General features: G+C 34.9%; 1 protein-coding gene across 1 annotated transcript; it reads right to left on the reverse strand.

Moving 5' to 3' along the window:
• Positions 1 to 3,992: 3,992 nt before the first annotated feature.
• Positions 3,993 to 7,441, reverse strand: LOC107812903 (immune-associated nucleotide-binding protein 9-like). The gene is made up of 6 exons (XM_075220834.1): positions 7,386 to 7,441; positions 6,259 to 6,518; positions 5,244 to 5,512; positions 4,910 to 5,074; positions 4,678 to 4,812; positions 3,993 to 4,401 (listed from the first exon to the last, which is right to left on the reverse strand). Exons 2-6 carry the CDS (start codon positions 6,503 to 6,505, stop codon positions 4,384 to 4,386), a joined length of 834 nt encoding a protein of 277 aa, XP_075076935.1. The 5' UTR covers positions 6,506 to 6,518; positions 7,386 to 7,441; the 3' UTR covers positions 3,993 to 4,383.
• Positions 7,442 to 22,116: the final 14,675 nt, after the last annotated feature.

Consider the following 22,116-nt stretch of genomic DNA (forward strand, 5'->3'; position numbering starts at 1 on the left):
TGTAAAACTATTTTTTTTATTTTATTTTGTGTGATACTTTTTGTTTTAGTCTGTTTCAAAAAAAATGTGAAAACGTTTTATATTTTAAAAAGATGAAAAAATAAAAAGAGTACGAAGAGTTTCAAATCTAGTTTACAAAGGAAAAATAAAGAGAAAACAAAGAATAAAATAATCAAAGATAGAAAATGCTACACATGAGATGGAACTTTAAGTTCAAACTTTCTTGCTTATTTTCTTCTGGCTGAAAATAAAAATAAAAAAGAAAAAAAAATTAAGGAAGACTAGCAAAATATAGAAATGATGTCACAAAAAACTAGTCCATTCAATCAGTATGATGGATTGAGTTCGTCGTGCAAATGTCACTGCCCCTCATATAGATCAAAGATTTGTATTATGCACTTGACAAAATGTAAAAAATAAAAATAAAAAATGAAATATTTCTCATAGCAACGAGATATTTTACAGTAATAATTATAAATTAAATAAAGGGCATTTTGATTTGATAACGGGGTTTAATGGAAGGAATTTTAAATGATGAATATTGAATGAGGTGTGAGATCTTTATTCGAATCTCAACTATAACAATGAAAATAATTACCTTGAAAACATATGCTTACGGGCTGGACAATTAGCTACACTATAGATATATATAAAATTTTGATTTTTATCTTCCTATACTATATATGTAGCTTTATTACCCTTCGTAATTAAGTTTTAACTTAATTACATGGTCATATATAATTTACAAATTATATATAAATTAGTTTTAAATAAGTATATCTTAATATTAGGAATTAAATAAGGAATCTCTTTCATATGCTCTCTCCCTCTCTCCGTCTATGTTCTTTCCCCAATTTTCTTTCCTTTGATGTTCTCTACTTTTTATCCAATAAAATTCATCAATGAATTTCAACCGTTTTACTATGGAGTTTTAATTTAACAATATAATAATTGTACAAGGTGATAATTAATGATGGAGGTAGTACATACTATATTTTTGTAGCTTGAATTGAGTTTATGTGATTTAAGACGAGATTTTATTGTGGATTATACTTCTATTGCATGATAAACGCTATATACCAATCTATAAAAGTAGCAAATTGTAATGTATGTTAGGAAGGAGATGTTAGACAAGAAATAATATAGATTGATCTTATGCTTATATATTTATTAATCGGGAGAAAATAATTAGAAGAAAAATGTACCTTGCATAGTTATGCAATAAAATAAACACACATGTCATCTTATTGTGTTAGTCTTTCACAATTACGAGTATGGAAATATTTCAATCTTAATACGAAATGCAAGAGTTCAATAAATTGGACCTTTAATTGTATAAACTTGGTGGAGTTGAGATGAAAAGGACCAATTACATTAAATAGATTTTTATAACACAAATTTTGTTTGTAATGCTACAAGTTATCATCCAGAAAAATATTTTGGTGTTTAAGTTAAAAGTTCAGAGTAAAATGCTACTCTCTCTGTCCCAATTTATGAACTCTCTATTTAATGCTATTTTTTATATTTAATAGTTCTTTAATTCCAACATTTCAACACCCGATTTAGTACATTACACATAACTTTAATTTAAGGCGAGAAGGTTAAAAAAATCCATGTATTTTCTTAAAGGCAATGTCAATCAAACTAAAATACATAAAATAAAAAGGAGGGAATATATATATATATATATACGGTCTTAGCGAAATGTCGTTCGCCTTTTTTATCCTTCAAAAATAGATGTTACATTAGACAAAACAGTCATTTGTAATTTTTCTAATATTTAAGACTTTAATTATTTCTCTAATATTTAGTACTTCAAGCTTAACTAAATTTGATGTATTAAAATTTTCCTTATTTGATTTATATGATTATACCCATATTTGTAAAAGATGATATACAACCATATTTGTGAAAGAAGTCGGTTAGAATCTTTCAAAAAAAAAAAAAAATTAAACATAGTTATCGTATAAATTTGAGTTTCGATCATCTTGGTAGATTTAGGAATACCTTTTGTTAATAAAATAATTAGTATAATTCTAAAATTTTCAGGACATCTAAGATTGTGAATTCTCATTAAATATTAAATAATAGAAGAAATTAAAATCTGAAGTCTAGGAAAATTTCTTTATTTCTCCAGTTTAGTGGGCTTTTTCACCAACAAAAAATTAAATAGATGAAAAAAATGAATAAACGAAAATTATGAAGAGAAATTAAAAGAAACAAAAAAGAAGTAAAAGACGGATTAAAGAAGGGGATAATTAAAAAAATATTGCATATTCACATTAGAGTAGTGTCGAACACTTTGCACTCCTTTTAGGTTTAGGAGTCTACTTTATTATAATAAAATATGAAAGATTAGATTAAATTTAGCACTCTCATAAAATAATATTGGTAAAGAATCTTTAATTATTGGTAAACTATCAGACATAAATCTTATAATAACTAATATAAAATATACATAAAGTGCTCATGTAAAGTTAAATGCGCGTTTTACCGTTCAATCAAACGATACTTCTATGATACTTTTTTTATAATGAGCATGTACTACAACAAATTTAATAAAGAACCACTAAAGTAAACCCCCAAAATATGATCAACATAATTTTTATTTTAGAACTTGTAATTTTTTATACGTGTATTGCTTTTAGAGACAAGCGCAACATGCGTATATTAAAATTTAAATTATTATTTCTCTAATATTTTGGATTTCGAAATCAATTAAAGTTTTTTTTATATGAATTATGTAGGAATTCCTAATATTTTGGAATATAAAATCAGGGAAAATTTTACTTATATAAATTCTTTTCTTACTTGAGTTGTCAGCTATAATTCAATTCTACTACAATTATGTTTGCTTGCTCTTTGGAATAGATTCAGCATCTCGTGATTTTGTACTGATCAGTTATTACAAAATTGATGCTCAAATATAATAAATTTTAGTTTATCGAGAAAATAATTAAAATTTAAAAACATAACCAGTTAAATCATATACTAAGACTTTTGATTGGCAGTTGCCCCGAAAAGTAGTAAGTTGAATGGTTGGGAAGCATTTCTGTCTCTCTTCTTTTATATTTTTTATTATTTTAAAAATGGTTAGGATAAAATCTTATTTCCAACTTTTTGTCTCTTTATTTTTATTTTGTTATAATAAATCTATCACTTTAGACTATATCAGATAGCAATAAGTTTAACGTAAACTTATGAAATGTACTACATATCAATTAGCTATATTATCAATGTAATTATGAATTTGACTCTTTATTTCTAATCAGGCAAAGACTAATAAATATTATACTTGGATTGCAAAACAATTCTAAAATACGCTTCCTTTAATGTAGCTTAATTTAGTTTATTGATTCAGAGAAATTAAAAAATAGCCAGATTTACAACTGGTCGTTCAAAAATAGCTCAGTTTCAAAAATAATCGAAATTTAGTCACTTTTCATGTAAAGATAAATCTGAACGAAAACACTATTTAAAACACGGAAAATACACCAGTATATTATACTGGAGTTCCAACATAAGTATGCTTGAACTCCAGAGTTATGCTGGAACTCCAGCATATTATACTAGAATTTCAGTAAGTATAATTGTCCAGTATAATATACTGGAGTTTGGAGCACCGTTGCTCCATCTCCAGTATATTATACTGGAGTCACCAAAGTATACCGATCCAGCATAATATCCTGAAGTTCATACACAAGTGCACCGAACTCCAGTATATTATGCTGGACCGGTCTCTGTTGCAGCAAAATAGTGGCTATTTTTCATTGACTTCGTAAACGTTGTATATAGTATGGATACATATTTAAAAACAACTCTTTTAATTATCTCAAACATATATTTTGAATACTATTATTTGTGTTGATTAAAAACGATATGTTTTTATTATCATTGTACGCGCGTACTCTAAGACTAGTAGTATTTAAAAAGCCAAGGCACTAATAAACAATCCAAGAAGACGAAGGCAGAAAACAGACGAAAATGCAATATCCAAAAACGTCGAGCTATTATCATATAGCCAAATTCACAGTATAGAAGAGGACGAGAGCCTGCAAACATCCTCAAATAATTCAAGTTGAGGCTACTTCAAAAAACACACATCTAATCAAAAAAAGTTAAGCTGAAGTGCCTCCAAAACATACACATTTCTTAATTAATTCCCCATATCTTAACTTACAAAATATTACAGCCTGGGGCTGGGGCTGGGGCTGGCATCCGATTTCGGAGCTCATTAGTCTCCCTTCGCGAGCTCTCAAGGAGATCTCTCAGTTCGCGACTCTCATCCTCTGATTTCTTCTGAGCTTCTTTTGCATTCTGTTCAGCCGCAATCCTAGCAGCATGCTCCTCCTCTAATTGCTTTTCCAGCCTTTGCATGGTCTCCTAGAGCTTAGTTTCTACCTGTCAATTACATAAACGTTAACGTTCATAAATGAAATGACATGCATGGACAGTCAGAAAAAAATGATTTGAAGTGAGACGAGTTTTTGTTATTGTTGGTCCATAAACTGCCCCAAGACACCACATACCTATATGATTAGCTACATAAATACTGCACTTTAGAACATAATGTACGTATGTGTGGTGCATCGATAAATTAGGATATATATGTATGCATTGAAATCTATCTATGAATGTAAGCAAAGTGCATTAGTAAGAAATATCACAAGTTATTACCGCTTCAGTTATTCGCCTAATTTGCTCCTCATAGGACCTCTGCATTTCGTCCTTCAATTCTTTTATATCTTGCTCAGAATATGCTGTTGAGGAATCAACGTTTGCCTTCAGATTATGATAATTCATAGCTCCTTCCTGTAAATGAGAAGAGATGATTAACCCTACTTGACAAGTAAAAATGAATAACGTTAAACAGAATCCAACAATTAGTAACTTGTAATTACTGTCAAACCTTCAATTCCTTGAACCAATTGTTTGTATACGGTTTTCCATCGTTATTTTTCACAACCAAATTCACTTGGAAAAGAAGATCTTTCAATTGCTCAACTTTCTTAATTGGGTCCTTAGTCCGATTGTCAAAAAGCAGTAGCCTATTTCGACACATAGATAGAATTTCCTGTAATGGCAATACAAATAAATTTATTTGGAACAATCTTCATACTAATGAACACGCAAAAGAGAACAAAAACAACTAATTTAACCTTTGAAAACCAATAAAGAAACCTCTTGAACAGAGGAATGCTAAAAAGCAAAGACATTAATCAGATCTCAACATGCAATCTTACTTTCAAAGGGTCGGCACCTAAGTAATCATCCAAAGTCACATCATTATATTCCAGATCATCTCCACCAGTGAAGACCACAATCATGTAATCACTAATTTTGTTACCAAAAAACTCCAGAAAACTCTGGACAGTTGCTTGTTCTTCCCTTGAAAAGCGACTTCGTACTGACAGTACCAGTAGAACAGCATGGATGCCATCCTTGGCCAAATCGACACATTTAACAATTTCATTTCCAACAATACCAGGATCAGCAGAAAAATCAAACAGTCCTGCAATATTTCCACAATTTTATTGGCTATCAGTAACTCTTGTGATTACCTGAAGAATGTATGATAAGATATGCAGCTAGCGAGGCAAAAATTCATTCTAAGCAAGTGAATTTCCTCTCTCTTTGGAACTTTACCGTATCCTAACATATTCTTTCTAGACTAGATGATCAGTAGACTATAACATAACAGTGTAGCGGTATCTCTAAAAATCAATATGAGCTACCAAAAACAAGGGTGAAGCAAAAATTGGCATCCATAAGAAAAGATTCTAGTTTAATGACAAATGTGGTTCAAGAATTGCTTTAGGTCGCAATTTCAGATGTGATATGGTGTTTTTTGAATCTCGTTATATGAATTCCTGATTACGCCACTGAGCAAGAATTTTAGAAGCTTCAAAGACTTCTATAACCAAATATTGGACTCAACTACTGTACAGTATAAAGTCCTGCCCTATATGTTAGTACATTGTGAAGTTTGGGATGAATAAGAATTGTTTTAAAGCACAAAGTTACAGAAATTGACTCTACGTGTTATTAAATGTTGCACAGAAATCTTTCATAAACAAACCATGTACATATTGGGGTTAAGAAATATCAAATGTTTTCCATAAGGAAATTGACTGTATAGGGTACTTAAAGCTTTCTCCATGAGTTGTTATTGATTATACAAGATGCTGCAGACATGTAAATACACTAACCAAATCCGATCCACATTTTCGTTAAAGGAGAATAATTTGCTTTACATACCGGGGGTATCAATTACATCTAGTATTTGTCCATTTGGCAATTGAGTTCGTTGGATCTCACAAGTAGATGTAACACCAGCAGATTGAGGCATCGATCTAAATGCCTTTCGTCCAAGAATACTATTCCCTGTTGAACTCTTACCATCTCCTGTACGTCCAACCAAAACTAGTGTCCGAGCTTCAGTTGAAGCAAATTCCCAACCATCACTTAATGTTGCACTTCCACCCATCTTATCTTGTTGAATCATTCAAACAGTATTTCTGCTAAGGGGTTCAAAAAAGAAAAGTTAGAACACTAAGCTATGCTTCTGGGTTGTGTCAATGGGATTCAAAACATAATATGTAGAGGTAAAAAACAGATTTTGCCTTATTATACAGTGTAATTTTTCAGCGAAGGGGTTCAGGTGAACCCCCATCCGCCCCTCCCTAAATTAAACAGGTCAGTGTTAATAACGCATTAACAGAAAAAACAATGATGCATGTTGCTAGCCGCTGTACAATGTTGAAGAAATACAACAACAACAACAACAACAACAACCCAGTATAATCCCACTTAGTGGGGTCTGGGGAGGGTAGTGTGTACGCAGACCTTACCCCTACCCTAGGGTAGAGAGACTGTTTCCAAATAGACCCCCGGCATCCTTCCCTCCAAGAACTTCCCACCTTGCTCTTGGGGAGACTCGAACTCACAACCTCTCTGTTGGAAGTGGGGTTGCTTACCATCAGAGCAACCCCTCTTGTCTCAACATTGAGAGAAGAAATACAACATTGACAGAAATGCAATAAAAGCAAAATCAACCCCCAAAAAGAAAAGAATTTTTCATTGCTAATATAAAATCTATAGAATGAACCACACCTTGATAATGCATTAACACCATCCAACTAGTAAGTAAATAAGCTACAGCTTCAAGTACTAGTATACATTAAGATGATAAAAGTATATATACACTATGACTATGGAACTAGAAGAATATAATGCAAGTTGTGGTATTAAAATATGGTGTTAAAAAAAACACAAATTTATTTAAGTACAGAATTTTCCACATTCTATGATTTTGAAGAAAAAATAAATAAGATCATCATCCTGAAACCATGCATGTTAAACATAATCAAGAAGAAATGGAGTACCTTTTATGGTGATCTTGAGAAAAGAATCTGCAGTCCAAGCCTATAGAGAGATTGAGAGACTGAACACTGAAGAAGATATAATGGAGTGTAATAAATACATTTTTCTTGGAAACGAGCAGCGTGCCCTTTGTTGAAATGACAATTGGACCCTTGTCTTTATCTAAGAATTTCAAGTACGTAATACTACTCCTCTGAATATGAAAGGGTAGCTTAGTCATTTACACAACGCCTTCCCCGCCTTTTCATTTTCACTTGTAGACTTACGAGGATATCTTTCTGCCTTCCTTTGGCCAAACATTTTATTAATTAAGTAAGCCATTTTATTAGGCTTTTTGTTTAATCCACATGGCTTTTTTTTTTTATTTAAAAAACGTTAACGAGGACAAACATTAATCGGCTAAGTGATTTCCGTTACAGTAGTAAAAAGACGAATCAAGCCAAATGTATAACGGTTAGAAATACGAATAGGTCACTCTTTTAACTAAGGATAAATTTGCTCAATGAATAATCCAGGGATATATATATATATATAGAGGTGGACCCGTGATTTGAGAATAACGGGGGCACCATCAAAAAAATTGTAGCCGGCGGGTTTCAAACCCTCGTCTTGTGATAAGGAGCAAAGCTTGTTCTTAGAAGCGAACCGTTGTTGCAGGCGTAATTTTGTTAATGAGGGTGCCAAGAAAAATATTTAAGGGGTCCCCAACGTATATACATCTATGTATATATATAGAGTTTTTGCCGAAGTTAACGAATTCACGTGACACCTCAAGCATGATTGTAGGTCTACCTATATATATATAGAGAGAGATTTGTCTATTTGCCCTTGAAGGCGTGCTAGGTGGAATTCCAATTTTCAATTTCGACTCACATATCTACAACTATCATAAGCTTTCTTTTTTGGAATTTTTACATTTCTATGCCATATAGTAATTACCCTCCATGCTTAACTTTTAATATAATTTCCTTGTATATACCTAATTACCATTTATGTACCATTTTAGGATTTTAATGGTATTAATTAGTCTCCTAATTTTACTCAATCGTATATTCCCACTCCCTCAAGTTTTTCTCTTCAAATCCTCACGATTTCCTCTTCAATCACCCACGATTTCCTCTTCTAAAACCAGCGAAAATCTGTAACCCGTCCACCATTGACAACTATTAAAAAGCTTTGAAACTTTGAATTCGAATTTGGATTTTTAAAAGACATTGTTTGTTTGGATCGGATGTTGTTGCAAAGAATTGGGAATTCTCTCTACGTCTCTCTCTATCTCTCAATCCCAAATTTCAGTAATATAAGAGAAAAGGAAAAGAAAGCAACAATTCCACCATTGACAGCTATTAAAAAGCTTTGAAGCTTTGAATTCGAATTTGGGTTTTCAAAAATCATTATTTATTTGGGTTGGGTGTTGTTGCAAATAATTGAGAATATGGTTTGGAGTTTATATCTCAATTTTGAGGGGTTTTGGTGAAGATTAGACTTGGTTTTTGCTGAATTTGAGATTGAAAGAAGAAGAAGAAGAAGAAGAAGAAGAAGAAGAAGAAGAAGAAGAAGAAGAAGAAGAAGAAGAAGAAGAAGACGACATGACATACATTATATTGCAGAAATTGTAGAAAAATTGTAGACTGTTGTTTTTTATTTTTCTTTTATTCATTTAACTATTGTATGAAAGTTGAACAACATTTTATAAAAATTGTATTTAAGTAGTATTATATTGTAGTTGTATATAACTTAGTAGAAATAATATACGAAAATTGTAGATAATTTGTAAAAAAGTTGTATAATATATAATTAGTTGTATGAAATTTATTTTTACTATGTATAATCAGATACAAAATATACAAAAGACATATTGGCATATCAAGTAATTTAACCGAGTGAAAATAATGTGTGAAAGTTGTAGACAAATTGTATTCCTCTATAACGGGAGATGTTGGCATATCAAGTAATTTTAGTGTTCCAGACGAACATGCATGAAAATAAAGATAAATTCTGTTATGAACAGTTTGTAGAAATTTTGTAGATAATTTGGAAAAATATTGAAATTCTATATTTTTATATTAATTTTTCAAATCATATGTAGTTTTATTGTAGAGTAAATGTAGAAATTTTGTAGATATTGTGAATATATATATATATATATATATATATATATATATATATATATATATATATATATATATATTTACTCTGACATGTAGTTTATTTGTAGATAAAATACAGATAAAGTATAGGACATTTATATACAACCGGAATTTGATATAAAATGTATCAGCACAAACATGCAACTGTGTTCTCATTGGTGATACTCAATTCCATATTGAAATCGCGAATAATTATACATAGCGGATATGATCCTAAGTTTTTATTTTTCAACTTTCATACAATAGTTAAATGAATAAAAGAAAAATAAATAAATAACAGAATACATTTTTTCTACATTTTTTCTATAATTTTTCTACAATTTCTGCAATATAATGTATGTCATGTCTTCTTCTTCTTCTTCTTCTTCTTCTTCTTCTTCTTCTTCTTCTTCTTCTTCTTCTTCTTCTTCTTCTTCTTCTTCTTCTTCTTCTTCTTCGCCATCGTCGTCGTCGAGTTTCAATCTGAAACTCAGCCAAAACCAAGTCTAATCTTCACCAAAACCTCTCAAAATTGAGATATAAACTCCAAACTATATTCCCAATTATTTGCAACAACACCCAATCCAAACAAATAATGATTTTTGAAAGCCCAAATTCGAAATTCTCTAAATCTTCCATAGTTATCCCAATTCCCATTCAGTTGTAGCATAATTGGGATTTTGGACATAATTGCGTTTGCTGCAGAAGAATTGTAGAAGATTTAGTCATTTTTGATTTATGAAATCAAAAAAAAAAATGATGAAACGTGAAGCGAGATCGTCCCATTTTTGTTTTCTAAGAAGTTAACTTGTCAAAGAGAATTAAGTTGTTGAAAAAAAAATTAGAACTCAGCTAATATGTGAACTGAGATAATGAGAGAAGATTTCTTTATAATTGATTTCAAATTACACCATGAAAATCGAAATCTCGGCAGCATTTGTGGTTTTGCGACTCTAGGTTTTTTGATAATTGATTTTGTTTGAAGCTTTCAAACTCCATGAAGGAAGAAAAATAAGGAAGCCTAGAGCTACAATAATTCCTTATTTAATGAATTGTCTTTATTTTATAGAAATACTATTAGCATAGCGGGTAATATGCAAACTATGAACATATTTGATAATATAGTTTTCTATATGGTATAGGAACGAAAATTTCCCTTCTTTTTTCTATCAACAAACCCCAACTATCTAAACACCAGTTTCTTTCAAACTTTTCCCCAATAATTTAATTTTTTGTCAACTTCAATTTCAAATATTATTCTAAAAATAATACTTAAATATTTATAATCTTTCCATTGATGGATTTCTTTTGTCCACTACTATTTTAATTTAAAATTGTATATGTTGCTAATTCTTTGACGCAATTTGATCTTTCACAAAGTAGCTTAATTCTCTTCCCCCCCCCCCATATTCATTTCCCCCCTTTGCTGCCTTGTAAGTTAAAACTATGTCAATGATAGTTTTATTAGTGCCTCTATAGCCTGCCTGAGGCTATAGAGGGACTTCTTGAGCCTGTAAACCAGTGGGGAAGAGGTGGAGGAAGAAGAGACATCAAGGCCAGGGGGAATCTTCATGTAGACCTCCTCACTTAGGTCACCATGGAGGAAGGCATTGTTTACATCAAGCTAAAAGATAGTTCAATCCCTCTTAACATCCAAGGTTAACAAACATTTAATAGTGGTTATCTTGATCACAGGGGAAAAAGTTTCAGTGAATTCAATACTTTCCCTTTGGGCATCACCCCTAATAACCAACTTTGCTTTATACTTTTCAACAGACCCATCAACATTTTGTTTGAATTTATAGACTAACTTACAAGGATTGACTTTCTGGTTAGGTGGTAGAGGAACAATGTTCCAAGTCTGATTTGCTTCTAGAGCCCTAAATTCTTGTAGCATAGCCTCCTGCCAAGCAGGGTTTGAAGTTGCCTGCTGGTAGAACTAGGGCTCTTGCATATTAGATTCACTAGGATAAACCATGGACGGGTCAGGAGGAGGCGCAGGAAGAAGAGCAAAGTTGTAAACATAGTATTTAAGTAGGTAGGTTTGACAACATATCTAAGGGATTTCTCGAGGATATGAGAAGTAGAAGAAGGAATGTTAGAACAGAAAGAGGCTGGGGAAGTCAGATTAGATGTGACAGGACTGAGAGAAGAAGAACAAGAGGCTAAAGGAGACACAATAGGACTGTGAATAGGTAGAGGAATATCTTCAGGAATAAGAGGAATAATGGGAACATGACATGGGGATTCCACAAACGGTATGCACAAAAGAAGTAAAGGAAGGGGAAGGGTTGTAAGGAAAAACATGTTCAGAAACACCACATTTCTAAAGAGAAAAAAAGAAAAATTAGAAAGATTCAATAGGTTGTAACTCTTCTTACCATAGGGGTAACCCAAAAATAGACAAGAGATGGCTCTTGACTGGAATTTATCTCTGCCAACCTTAGGAGATGTGGCAAAGAAAAGACAGCCAAAAGATTTTAAGTGTTCATAGGAGGGTGGATGACCATGTAATTTTTCATAAGGAGAGAGGTGATGGCATTCTTTTAATCAAGTAAGTAGCAGTGAGGACACATTCACCCCAAAATTTAAGAGGAAGTTTAGATTGAAATAGAAGGGCCCTGGAAACTTCTAAAAGTGTTTGTGTTTTATCTCCACAACACCATTCTGTTGTGAAGTGTGAGGAATAGTGGTTGGGTAAAGAATACCCTTATCTCTAAAGAAAGCAGTAGCTTCAGCACTACTACCTATTATCTAACCTAAAGGTGTGAACAGAGGATTGGGAATGAACCTTGAAAGAAGGCACAAGAAGAACATTGAGTAATATTATATCATGTCTAAGGTGTAAAGACCAATTGCTATAACTTTTACTTTATAACCATTAGGTAAAGTAACAAGGAATGATTTAGGTAAAGGTGTAAGATTTTGAAGTAAGTATTTGTGTAGAGTCATGTGGTTAGTGGATCCTGAATAAAAAATCCAAGGTTGTACACATAGATGTGAAGATGCACATGCATGTGAAACAGGGGAATCACCAGCATAAACATTGAACAAACCTGCAAAGTTAGCAAATGCAGAGTCTACTGTGGAGGAAACAACATGAGACATTCCAGTAGAGAGTTGAACTTGTTAGAACAGACTCAGAAGATGGTGATATTGCTCCTTGGTGAACCCATAAGCTGATTTATCAGAGGAGCCAACAGAAAAAAGAGGAGGAAAGGCATATGGAATCTCAGTTTGGACACAAGAGGCTAACTTCTTGTTCTTTGTTGATTTAAAATCAGTAGGGAAGCCATGCAGCCTATAGCATTTGTCCACTGTATGTCCAATATTTTTACAATACTTGCAAGACACATAATTAGCATTCTTTTTGGAGTTAATATTGGCTCTCTGAGTGAAGTTCTTGTTGTTGTTGTTGAGAGGAGTATGAGAATCCAGAAAAGATGCAGGATCACTAGAAAAACTAGGAGCATGTGGTGCTTTTCTCTGGCTCTCATCTTGTTGTAGGATAAAGTAGACTTTACTTATAGGTGGTAAGGGGCTCATCATCATGATAGTGCTTTTGACAATGGAATGGGACTCATTTAGCCCATTAAGAAATTCAGACAACAATTGATCTTCTATGAACTTTAGAAGAGCTCCACATGAACAAACATCCACATAGGAAGAATTCAATTCGTCCCAAAGTGTTCTAAGTTTAGTGAAGTAGTTAACTATGTCTGAAGAACCCAGGACAATTGTACTTATCTCTCTCTGGATTTGTAGATATTTTCACCCATTAGACTACCCAAACCTCTCATTAATGTCTTCTAGGCCTCTTTGGAAGTCTTAAAGCACATTACACCAGTGGTAATTTCTCTAAACACAAAATTTATGATCCAAGACTTGACCATATCATTACATCTTTCCCAATAGGGGTAATAAGGTGAGTCTGGACTAGGTTGAGGTATTCTTCCATATAGGACCCATAGTATATTTTTGACAAACAAAGAAGTAAGCATGCTACTTCTCCAAAGAACAAAATCAAAGCCATTAAAAGGTATCGAAACCAATTGGCTACTAGGGTTGTCCAAAGTGTGGACATATAAGGGATGCCAGGGATCTAGGGAGAAAGGTGCAAAACCTCAAGAACTGGAGGTTGTGATATTATCCATATCATCGTGAATGCTACCCATAACAATAGGCTCAGTCAAACCACAAATCACACATACACAATCACCGTACTGGAGTCAAGTTGAGGAAGATAACAATGTCTACACATACGACATGCAAACCACACAATTTGTCTTAAACATGATGAGAATTAGGTTGTAAATTTGTAGATAGGAAGAATATTACCGGCCTTCTGAAATAGAGAAGGAAATTCTGAGTAGAAAAAAACCTAGGACGAAACTCGCATTGTAACGACTCGACTAGTCGTTTTTAGAATTTGCACTTCGCTCGATTATTTGTGGGCATGAATAGCTCCGTGTGAAGTATTATGACTTATGTGGATCGTCGATTTTGATTTTCTGGTTATTCAAAATTCAAGTTGGAAGAAATGATTCTCAGCGAGAAGCTTTAAATTTGAAAGGTTTGACCAAGTTTGACTTTTTAGTATTTGATCTTGAATTGGATTTCTGATTATTTTGTTAGCTCCGTTAGGTGATTTTAGACTTATGAGCGCTTCTGAAATGTGAATTGGAGGTCTGTGGTAGAATTAGGCATGAATTGGCAAAAGTTGGAAATTTGACGATTTTGGTCGGCAGTGGAAAATTAGATATTGGGTTCATAATGGAATTTTAGAAGTTGTAACAGATAAGTAGTGTCATTTGTGACGTGTGTGTAAAATTTAAGGTCATTCAGATGAGGTTTGGTAGGTTTCGACATCGTTTGTGAAATTTGAAAGTTTAGAAGTTCTCAGACTTGAATGCGGGAGTAATTTGGTGTTTTAATATTGTTTTGAGTAATTCAAAGGTTTGACTAAGTTTGAATAATATTATGGGGTGTGTTGGTATGTTTAATTGAGGTCTCGAGGGACTCGGGTGAGTTTCGGGTGATTAATGGATCATTTCTTGGCTTTAGAAGTTGGCAGATTCGCTGGTGTGATGTTGCAAAGATTTCGTTCATTGCGTTAGTAAGAGGGCTCTCACGTTCGCGCAAGGCATTTGAGAAGGGTAGCCGGGTTGTCCTACGAGTTTGCGAAGTAATTCCCGCATTCTCAAAGGTGTATGATATTAAGGCTATGCATTCGCGACCAAGTCATCGCGTTCACGTAGAGTCAATGGTCATTGGAGCTTCAGGCATTTAGGCATATACATTCTCGAGAAGAGTTTCGCATTCGCGTAGGGTCAACCAGTGTATGCTTCGCATTCGTGAGAGGGTCCTCGCGTTCGAAGAGGAGGAATTTCCGGTCTGAGGTAGTTTGTGCTTCGCGAACGCGAGGGCACTACCGCGTTCGTGAAGAGGAAAATCTGGGCAGATAGTGCTATATTTAAAATCAAGGGTTTGAGCCCAATTTTCATATCTAGAGCTAGAAACCACGGAATTAGGCGATTTTTGAAGGCATTTTCAGGGAGTTGATATGGGTAAGTGTTCTTCACTTGATTTTGGTTAAATTTCATGATTGTATCTTGATTTCTATCATCTAAATTGGGAATTGGGGTGAAAAATTGGGGTGGGGGGATGGAAGATTTCTTAAGGAAGTATTTGGGGATTTGAGGGACCAAATGAGGTCGGATTTTGATGAAATTGGTATGGGTAGACTCATGAGTGAATGACTTTTAAGTTTTGTAATTTTTGTCGAATTTAGAGACGTGGACCCGGGGCCAGATTTGAGCTAATTTCGGGTTCTTGGTCTAATTTGATAGTTTTTCTTGTGGAAATTATTCCTTTAGCATATATTGACTGTATTGTACTTATTGTGAATAAATTCAGAGCATTTAGAAATCGAGTCGAAGGGCAAGAGCATCGCAGAGTAGAGATTTGATCGGTTTGAGGTAAATAACGATTATAAATCTAGTCCTGAGGGTATGAAACCCCGGATTTTTTGTCATAAGACTATTTTAAGGTGGAGCACATGCTAGGTGACGGGTGTGTGAGTGTTCATCGTTGGGGATTGTGACTTGGTATGTTCTGTATCTTCTACAAAGTTGAATATTTTGTTGAACTACATGCTTCTTACGTATTTTAGAATGAATCTCAATAAATCAAGTTGGATACCATGTTTAGGCCTTATGTCAGTATTGTTTGGACCCTTAGAGGTCTTTTATTATTATCCTCTCATTGTTTTTGATTGGAAATCTATACTCAGTCATATTTATACGTATTTACTGCATAACTCGGTCTCTATTACCATGTTTTGATGCATCATATAAATTTTGTTTGGGTTGAATACCTTGTTTTCTGAGAGCCTGAGAGGCTGGAGAGGTTATGACTGAGTGAGGCCTAGGGCATGATTTGTGAGGATATTTATGGGATCGGGTTGCACGTCGCAACATGTTTTACTGATTTATGACTGAGTAAGGCCGAGGGCCTGATTGATTTTATACCATAATTCGCTTGTTATAGTGCTTGGGCTGAAGGAGACCCTCCGGAGTTTGCATACCCCCAGTGAGTGCAGGTACCTACTGAGTGCGAGTGTCGAGTGCTGAGTGACCGGGAGGCATGAGTGATGGTGAGGTTTGCCCTAGAGGATGTACAAGAGTGATGGTAAGGTTTGCCCGAGTGGCTGTATATGAGTGATGGTGTGGTTTGCCCAAGGGGCTATATATGAGAGATGTTTGACCGAGGTGTTGTTTATGATTTCATCAATTTTGTTCACTTTTGCATTGAACCTTTGTTCGAAAATTATTGGAAGATGTATTTTAAAACGATTTTACTGGAACTGGATTTAAACAAGCTGATTTGATTCAAACTATGGTTTCAAAAGCGTGTCATATATTACTGAGTTTCTGTGGTTTAAACTTTATTTGCATTACTGCTCGTCACTACTACCCAACCTTTATTTACTGTTGTTACTTACTGAGTTGGTGTCTCACTTACTCCCTGCACCTTGTATGCAGATTTAGGCATTTCTAGACATGGTAACTGTCACACCTCCTTTTTCCTCCCCCGCGAGGGGTGAAGGAGTTTTTCCAATAAAAGGACAATCGAAACGGGATTTGTTTATTTATTTCAGAGTCGCCACTTGGGAGATTTAGGGTGTCCCAAGTCACCAATTTAATCCCAAATCGAGGAAAGGAATGACTCCATATTACAGTCCGCGAACCAAAAATCCGGATAAGGAATTCTGTTAACCCGGGAGAAGGTGTTAGTCATTCCCGAGTTCCGTGGTTCTAGCACGGTCACTCAACTGTCATATTCGGCTTGTTTATCTGATTTTATACAATTATGCGCTCATGTGCAAGTTTTAACACTTTACCGCTTTTATTATTATATTTTTTAAAAGAATGTGAACATCGTTTAAAGACATGTCTTTGAATTGCGTCACATGAAATGCACCCGCAATCCGGAAAACATTTTTTATTCAATGTTTTTGGGATTTGAATTTGGGTCGCATGAAATGCACACCCGAGTTTAAGAAGATAAGATTATTAAAATACGCGCCTAAAGCGATTAGCGTATTTATTATTTTGGATAAGGCCGTGGAGTTCGCTAAGCGGTCGATCCCGAATTCTAAGTAATTAACGCATGCATTTGTGAGGGCCCCGCAATCTGTGTGTTTTATTTGGCGAGGCTCATCTCATTTTATTTAAAAGGATAAACCTATAGTGACTACATTTTTTCTATTAAGTTCGTCTCTAAAATAAAAGAAAATCCCTCAATTAATTACATGCTGAAAAAGACGTAACTTATTAGTTATTAGTTTACGGCTAATGCAAATGGAAAATTGCAATCGAGTTTGTACAAAGAGAGATTGCTTTCGTTCTATATTCTATTATTTAATAACACTGGAACATGAGATTGACGCACAATAATATCAAAACAGATTAACTATTCTTTGATTAATTTAAAATAACATTATTAGATGAAGAAGTTATACATATGCAACCCCATTACTTATTAATCAGTCAACTACATTTTTATACAAAGAGAGGAAAATTCTATTCAAACACAAATCTAAACAGGAGGAATTCAACAGGAACAAAACCTGATTAATATTTCATTTCGCTTCAAGCCGAGAGTGTACAAATGTGTACCTGGAAATGGCAGTACAAGAAGAAAAGAAGTAGGAGTCAGCAACAGTAATAACACAACAACAGCAGATTCAGCAACACCGCAAAACCAGTAATGACCAGTAGAATAACCCAGTAACAGATCGAAAAATCAGCAATACCAAAGTGCAATCGCAGTCAAAGCAGAAGAGAGACGGATACAAGATGCAGTAGTTTACTGATTTTGAATAACACTCGAGGAAAGGCAAACGGAAATTATTCAAGTGAAAGTTCAAATTGTCTTTCTCTTTTACTCTCAAATTCTGATTTCTCAAAATTCTTTCAAGTTCAAGTCTCTTCTCTCCTCTCAAGTCTTGACTCTTATCTAAGTCCCTCAGTCCTCTCATGTAAAATTCCTCTCGTTTTTTTCTCTGTCCCAAATAATGTGTCAAATGACCCTATATATAACAAGACTCTTGTCTTGAATCCCCAACCCGAAATATTCCCCTCAAAGCATGCTTTGCTTCCCACTTTCTTAAACAAATGAATTATTCCCCACTATTTTGTGTCTTGTCCCCCACTATATTAAACTAAAGAATTATTCCCAACCCATTATGTCTTGTCCCCCATGCCTAACATAAACAATTACAATATTCCCATCCACTACATTATGTCTTGTCCCCCATTATATTAAACAATTATATCAACCCCACCCCATTACATTTTGTCCCACATGCTTAACATAAAGACCTGTTCAGAATGTTCAATTCCAAAACTACCCCCCGACATTATTGCAATTACTAATTTACCCCTGAACGTACTGCACTTTACCAAACTACCCCATCAGTTATAACCAATTCACCTAATCAATCTCAACCAAAATATAGCCAATATGACCAATTTCTAAACAGATTCAACAACAAATCATATGAACACAGATGAATCATACAACTTCAAATTAATGGAAATAAGTTAACCATATTAGGAACCAATCCTGGTTAACTTAGACCAAAAATGAATGAGCAAAGAGACAACAATACCAACAACAAAATACATGATTCAAACTAAATCAGCAAATCAAAAACCAAAACAAACTCAAATTAAATTACTGGATGAACTTCAAACAAAGAATAAACATGCATTAAATCCATATTAAATAACAAACATGACAGATTCAAATGATTTAAACTAACACTCTTCTATATTAAATCCTTTTAAAATTAACAGAACAAACTAAAGACAAAATTCATTGAACTTCAACTTAAACTAAAAACATTATAATTACTAACAATTTCTACCTAAAAATAAACAAGAACAAATGAAACAAACATGAAACAAACTGAAGAAAAATAAGAAAAACAATAAACTTGAACTATGTATGGACTGTTTCGACAAACCTCGACCAAAGCTCGAACAAACGAGATGGTTGAGTCTCATTTTTGGACTAGACTGAAAGCGACGAACCCAAATGTGAAGCAGTAGCGGTGGGAATTGGTTTTGAACGTGATGGACGACGGGGCAACAGCAACGCAGCTGAAGCAGGTTGGGAAACGACCATCACCCTTGAGGTCGAATCCTCCGACACAATCGACAACATGAAGGCAAGGAAGCTACAGGAGGGAGCTAACGTGACGACGATTAAGCAACAGTCTTGAAGCAGCCATAGATGTCGAGCTCAAGCTCGAGCTTGACGCAGAAAGAAGAAGATGAAGCAAAAATAGAAGCGTGGTCCGCTTGGTCGACGCAGAGGCAGCAGGAAGCAGAAGCGTGAGCAGCAGTCTTGAAGCAATTCTGCTGGCTGCGTCAATGGTGGACGGGGTAGTCGTTTGGACGTGAGGTTGAGGAAGAAGAAATGGGCAGCCATGGTCGAAGCTGGACGAAGCAGCATCCATGGTTGCTTGGGGTCGTTCATCGCTGTCGTTGGACGATGGTGGAGCTGGAGTTCATGTTGTGTATGTGTGTGTGTGTGTTGAAGGAGAAGAGGCGGGCAGCTATGGGAGCTGGAGTCTCGAGGGTTTGTTTGGACGGAGAAGAAGACGAAGCAGCGGCAGCAGCTGGTCGTGAGGAGGAGGTTGGTGGACTGGAGGGTGGTCGACGACGAGGAGGCAGGCATGGCTGCTAGGGAGGGGAGCTTGGGGAAGCTTTTGGAGAGGAAGAAGAAAGAGAGGGGGCGGGTGGGTTTTCTTAGGTTTTAGGGTTTTGTATATTTTTTGTCAAATGTAAGATATGGGGTGTTGGGTATTTGGGTTATGGACCGGGTCGACCCGGTTCAAAATGGATCGGGTCATGGGGAAGGTTGGGTATTTTTTGGGCTTGTGGCTTGAATTTGAAGAAGAGCCCAATTCCGATTTTCTTTATATTTTTGCTCTCTTTTCTTCTTTTATTTTTCTAAAACTAAATTCTAAAAATCCTTAAATTATTATTAAGTTATAAAAGCGCAAATTAACTCCCAATAACAATTAACGCACAATTAAGTAATAATTAAGCATAAAATTGTACATTTGGACATTAAATGCTAAAAATGCAAAAGATGCCTATTTTCGTAATTTTCAATTTTTTGTAAAACAAACTTAATTACTAACAATTGTAGAATTAAATCCTACATGCAAAATGCGGCATATTTTTGTATTTTTTTATTAATTTAACAAATAAACATGCACAGACAAATACAAATAATTATCCAAAAATGTCACAAAAATTCTCAAAATTGCACACCAAGGAAAATCATTTTATTTTGAATTTTTTGGGAGTAATTCTTTCATAGGGCAAAAATCACGTGCTTACAGCTGCCCCTCTTTGCCCGAAGACACGAAGGATTTTCGTGCAAAGATAAAGTGAGCGATTTTTACCCATCCGAGTACTCCGTGTGAAGCATTTTTTTGAAAAAGATTTAACCGAACCTTTTCTTCAAAGGTTTCCTACATATCCCTGGCTAAAGGGGAATCAGGTTAATGTAGTTCGGGAAGTTTTGGTAGCTGAGACTACCACGGGACTGCAACGTTACTGTTGTTGCATGCTATTACCACTGCTTACCGATCTCCTTGTTACACCGTGCTTAAAAGAAAACAAGGAGCTAGGCTAGACTACGGATCGTAAGATCTCATCTATATTCAACTTGTTATTGTTGCTTTGCTTTCTTGTCGGCTTGTGTTTCCTCCGGTGTTTTTCTTCCGTGAATTTGAGGATGACACTGGCCTTTTGCCTTTCTGAATACCAGTTTCATCATTTTGCTCGGTCCGCTGGGGATATGGCTTCCTTCATTAAGCTTTTCGGTGGTTCCTCTGGGGATACGACTTTCTTCATCAGATTTGTTATGCTGAGCATAATTTAATGTTCACAAGCCGCTTTAGGTGGGCTCCTGATTTCAACAACAACTTTGAAAATAAACGCCTTTCCTCTCTTCAGGCGGGCTCCTGACTTCAACAACTTTTTAAAATAAAATGCCTTTCCTCTCTTCAGGCGGGCTCCTGACCTCAACAATAACTTTGAAAATAAAACTCCTTTCCTCTCTTCAGGCGGGCTCCTGACTTCAACAACTTTGAAAAATAAACGCCTTTCCTCTCTTCAGGCGGGCTCCTGACTTCAACAACTTTGAAAAATAAACGCCTTTCCTCTCTTCAGGCGGGCTCCTGACTTCAACAACAACTTTGAAAAATAAACGCCTTTCCTCTCTTCAGGCGGGCTCCTGATTTCAACAACAACTTTGAAAATAAACGCCATTCCTCTCTTCAGGCGGGCTCCTGACTTCAACAACAACTTTAAAAATAAAATGCCATTCCTTTCTTTAGGTTGGCGAGATTTCAACAACTTTTAAAAATAAAACGCCTTTCCTCTCTTCAGGCGGGCTCCTGACTTCAACAACTTTAAAAAATAAAAACGCCTTTCCTCTCTTCAGGCGGGCTCCTGATTTCAACAACAACTTTGAAAATAAACGCCTTTCCTCTCTTCAGGCGGCCTCCTGACTTCAATAACTTTGCAAAATAAAACGCCTTTCCTCTCTTCAGGCGGGCTCCTGACCTCAACAATAACTTTGAAAATAAAATGCCATTCCTTTCTTTAGGTTGGCGAGATTTAAACAACTTTAAAAATAAAACGCCTTTCCTCTCTTCAGGCGGGCTCCAGACTTCAACAACAACTTTGAAAAAATAAACGCCTTTCCTCTCTTCAGGCGGGCTCCTGATTTCAACAACAACTTTGAAAATAAAACGCCTTTCCTCTCTTCAGGCGGGCTCCTGACTTCAACAACTTTGCAAAATAAAACGCCTTTCCTCTCTTCAGGCGGGCTCCTGACCTCAACAATAACTTTGAAAATAAAATGCCATTCCTTTCTTTAGGTTGGCGAGATTTAAACAACTTTAAAAATAAAACGTCTTTCCTCTCTTCAGGCGGGCTCCTGACTTCAACAACAACTTTTCAAAAATAAAACGCCTTTCCTCTCTTCAGGCGGGCTCCTGACTTCAACAACTTTG

This window comes from Nicotiana tabacum, chromosome 8 (genome assembly GCF_000715075.1).
Source record: "Nicotiana tabacum cultivar K326 chromosome 8, ASM71507v2, whole genome shotgun sequence".
In the NCBI taxonomy this organism is placed as follows: Eukaryota; Viridiplantae; Streptophyta; class Magnoliopsida; order Solanales; family Solanaceae; genus Nicotiana; species Nicotiana tabacum.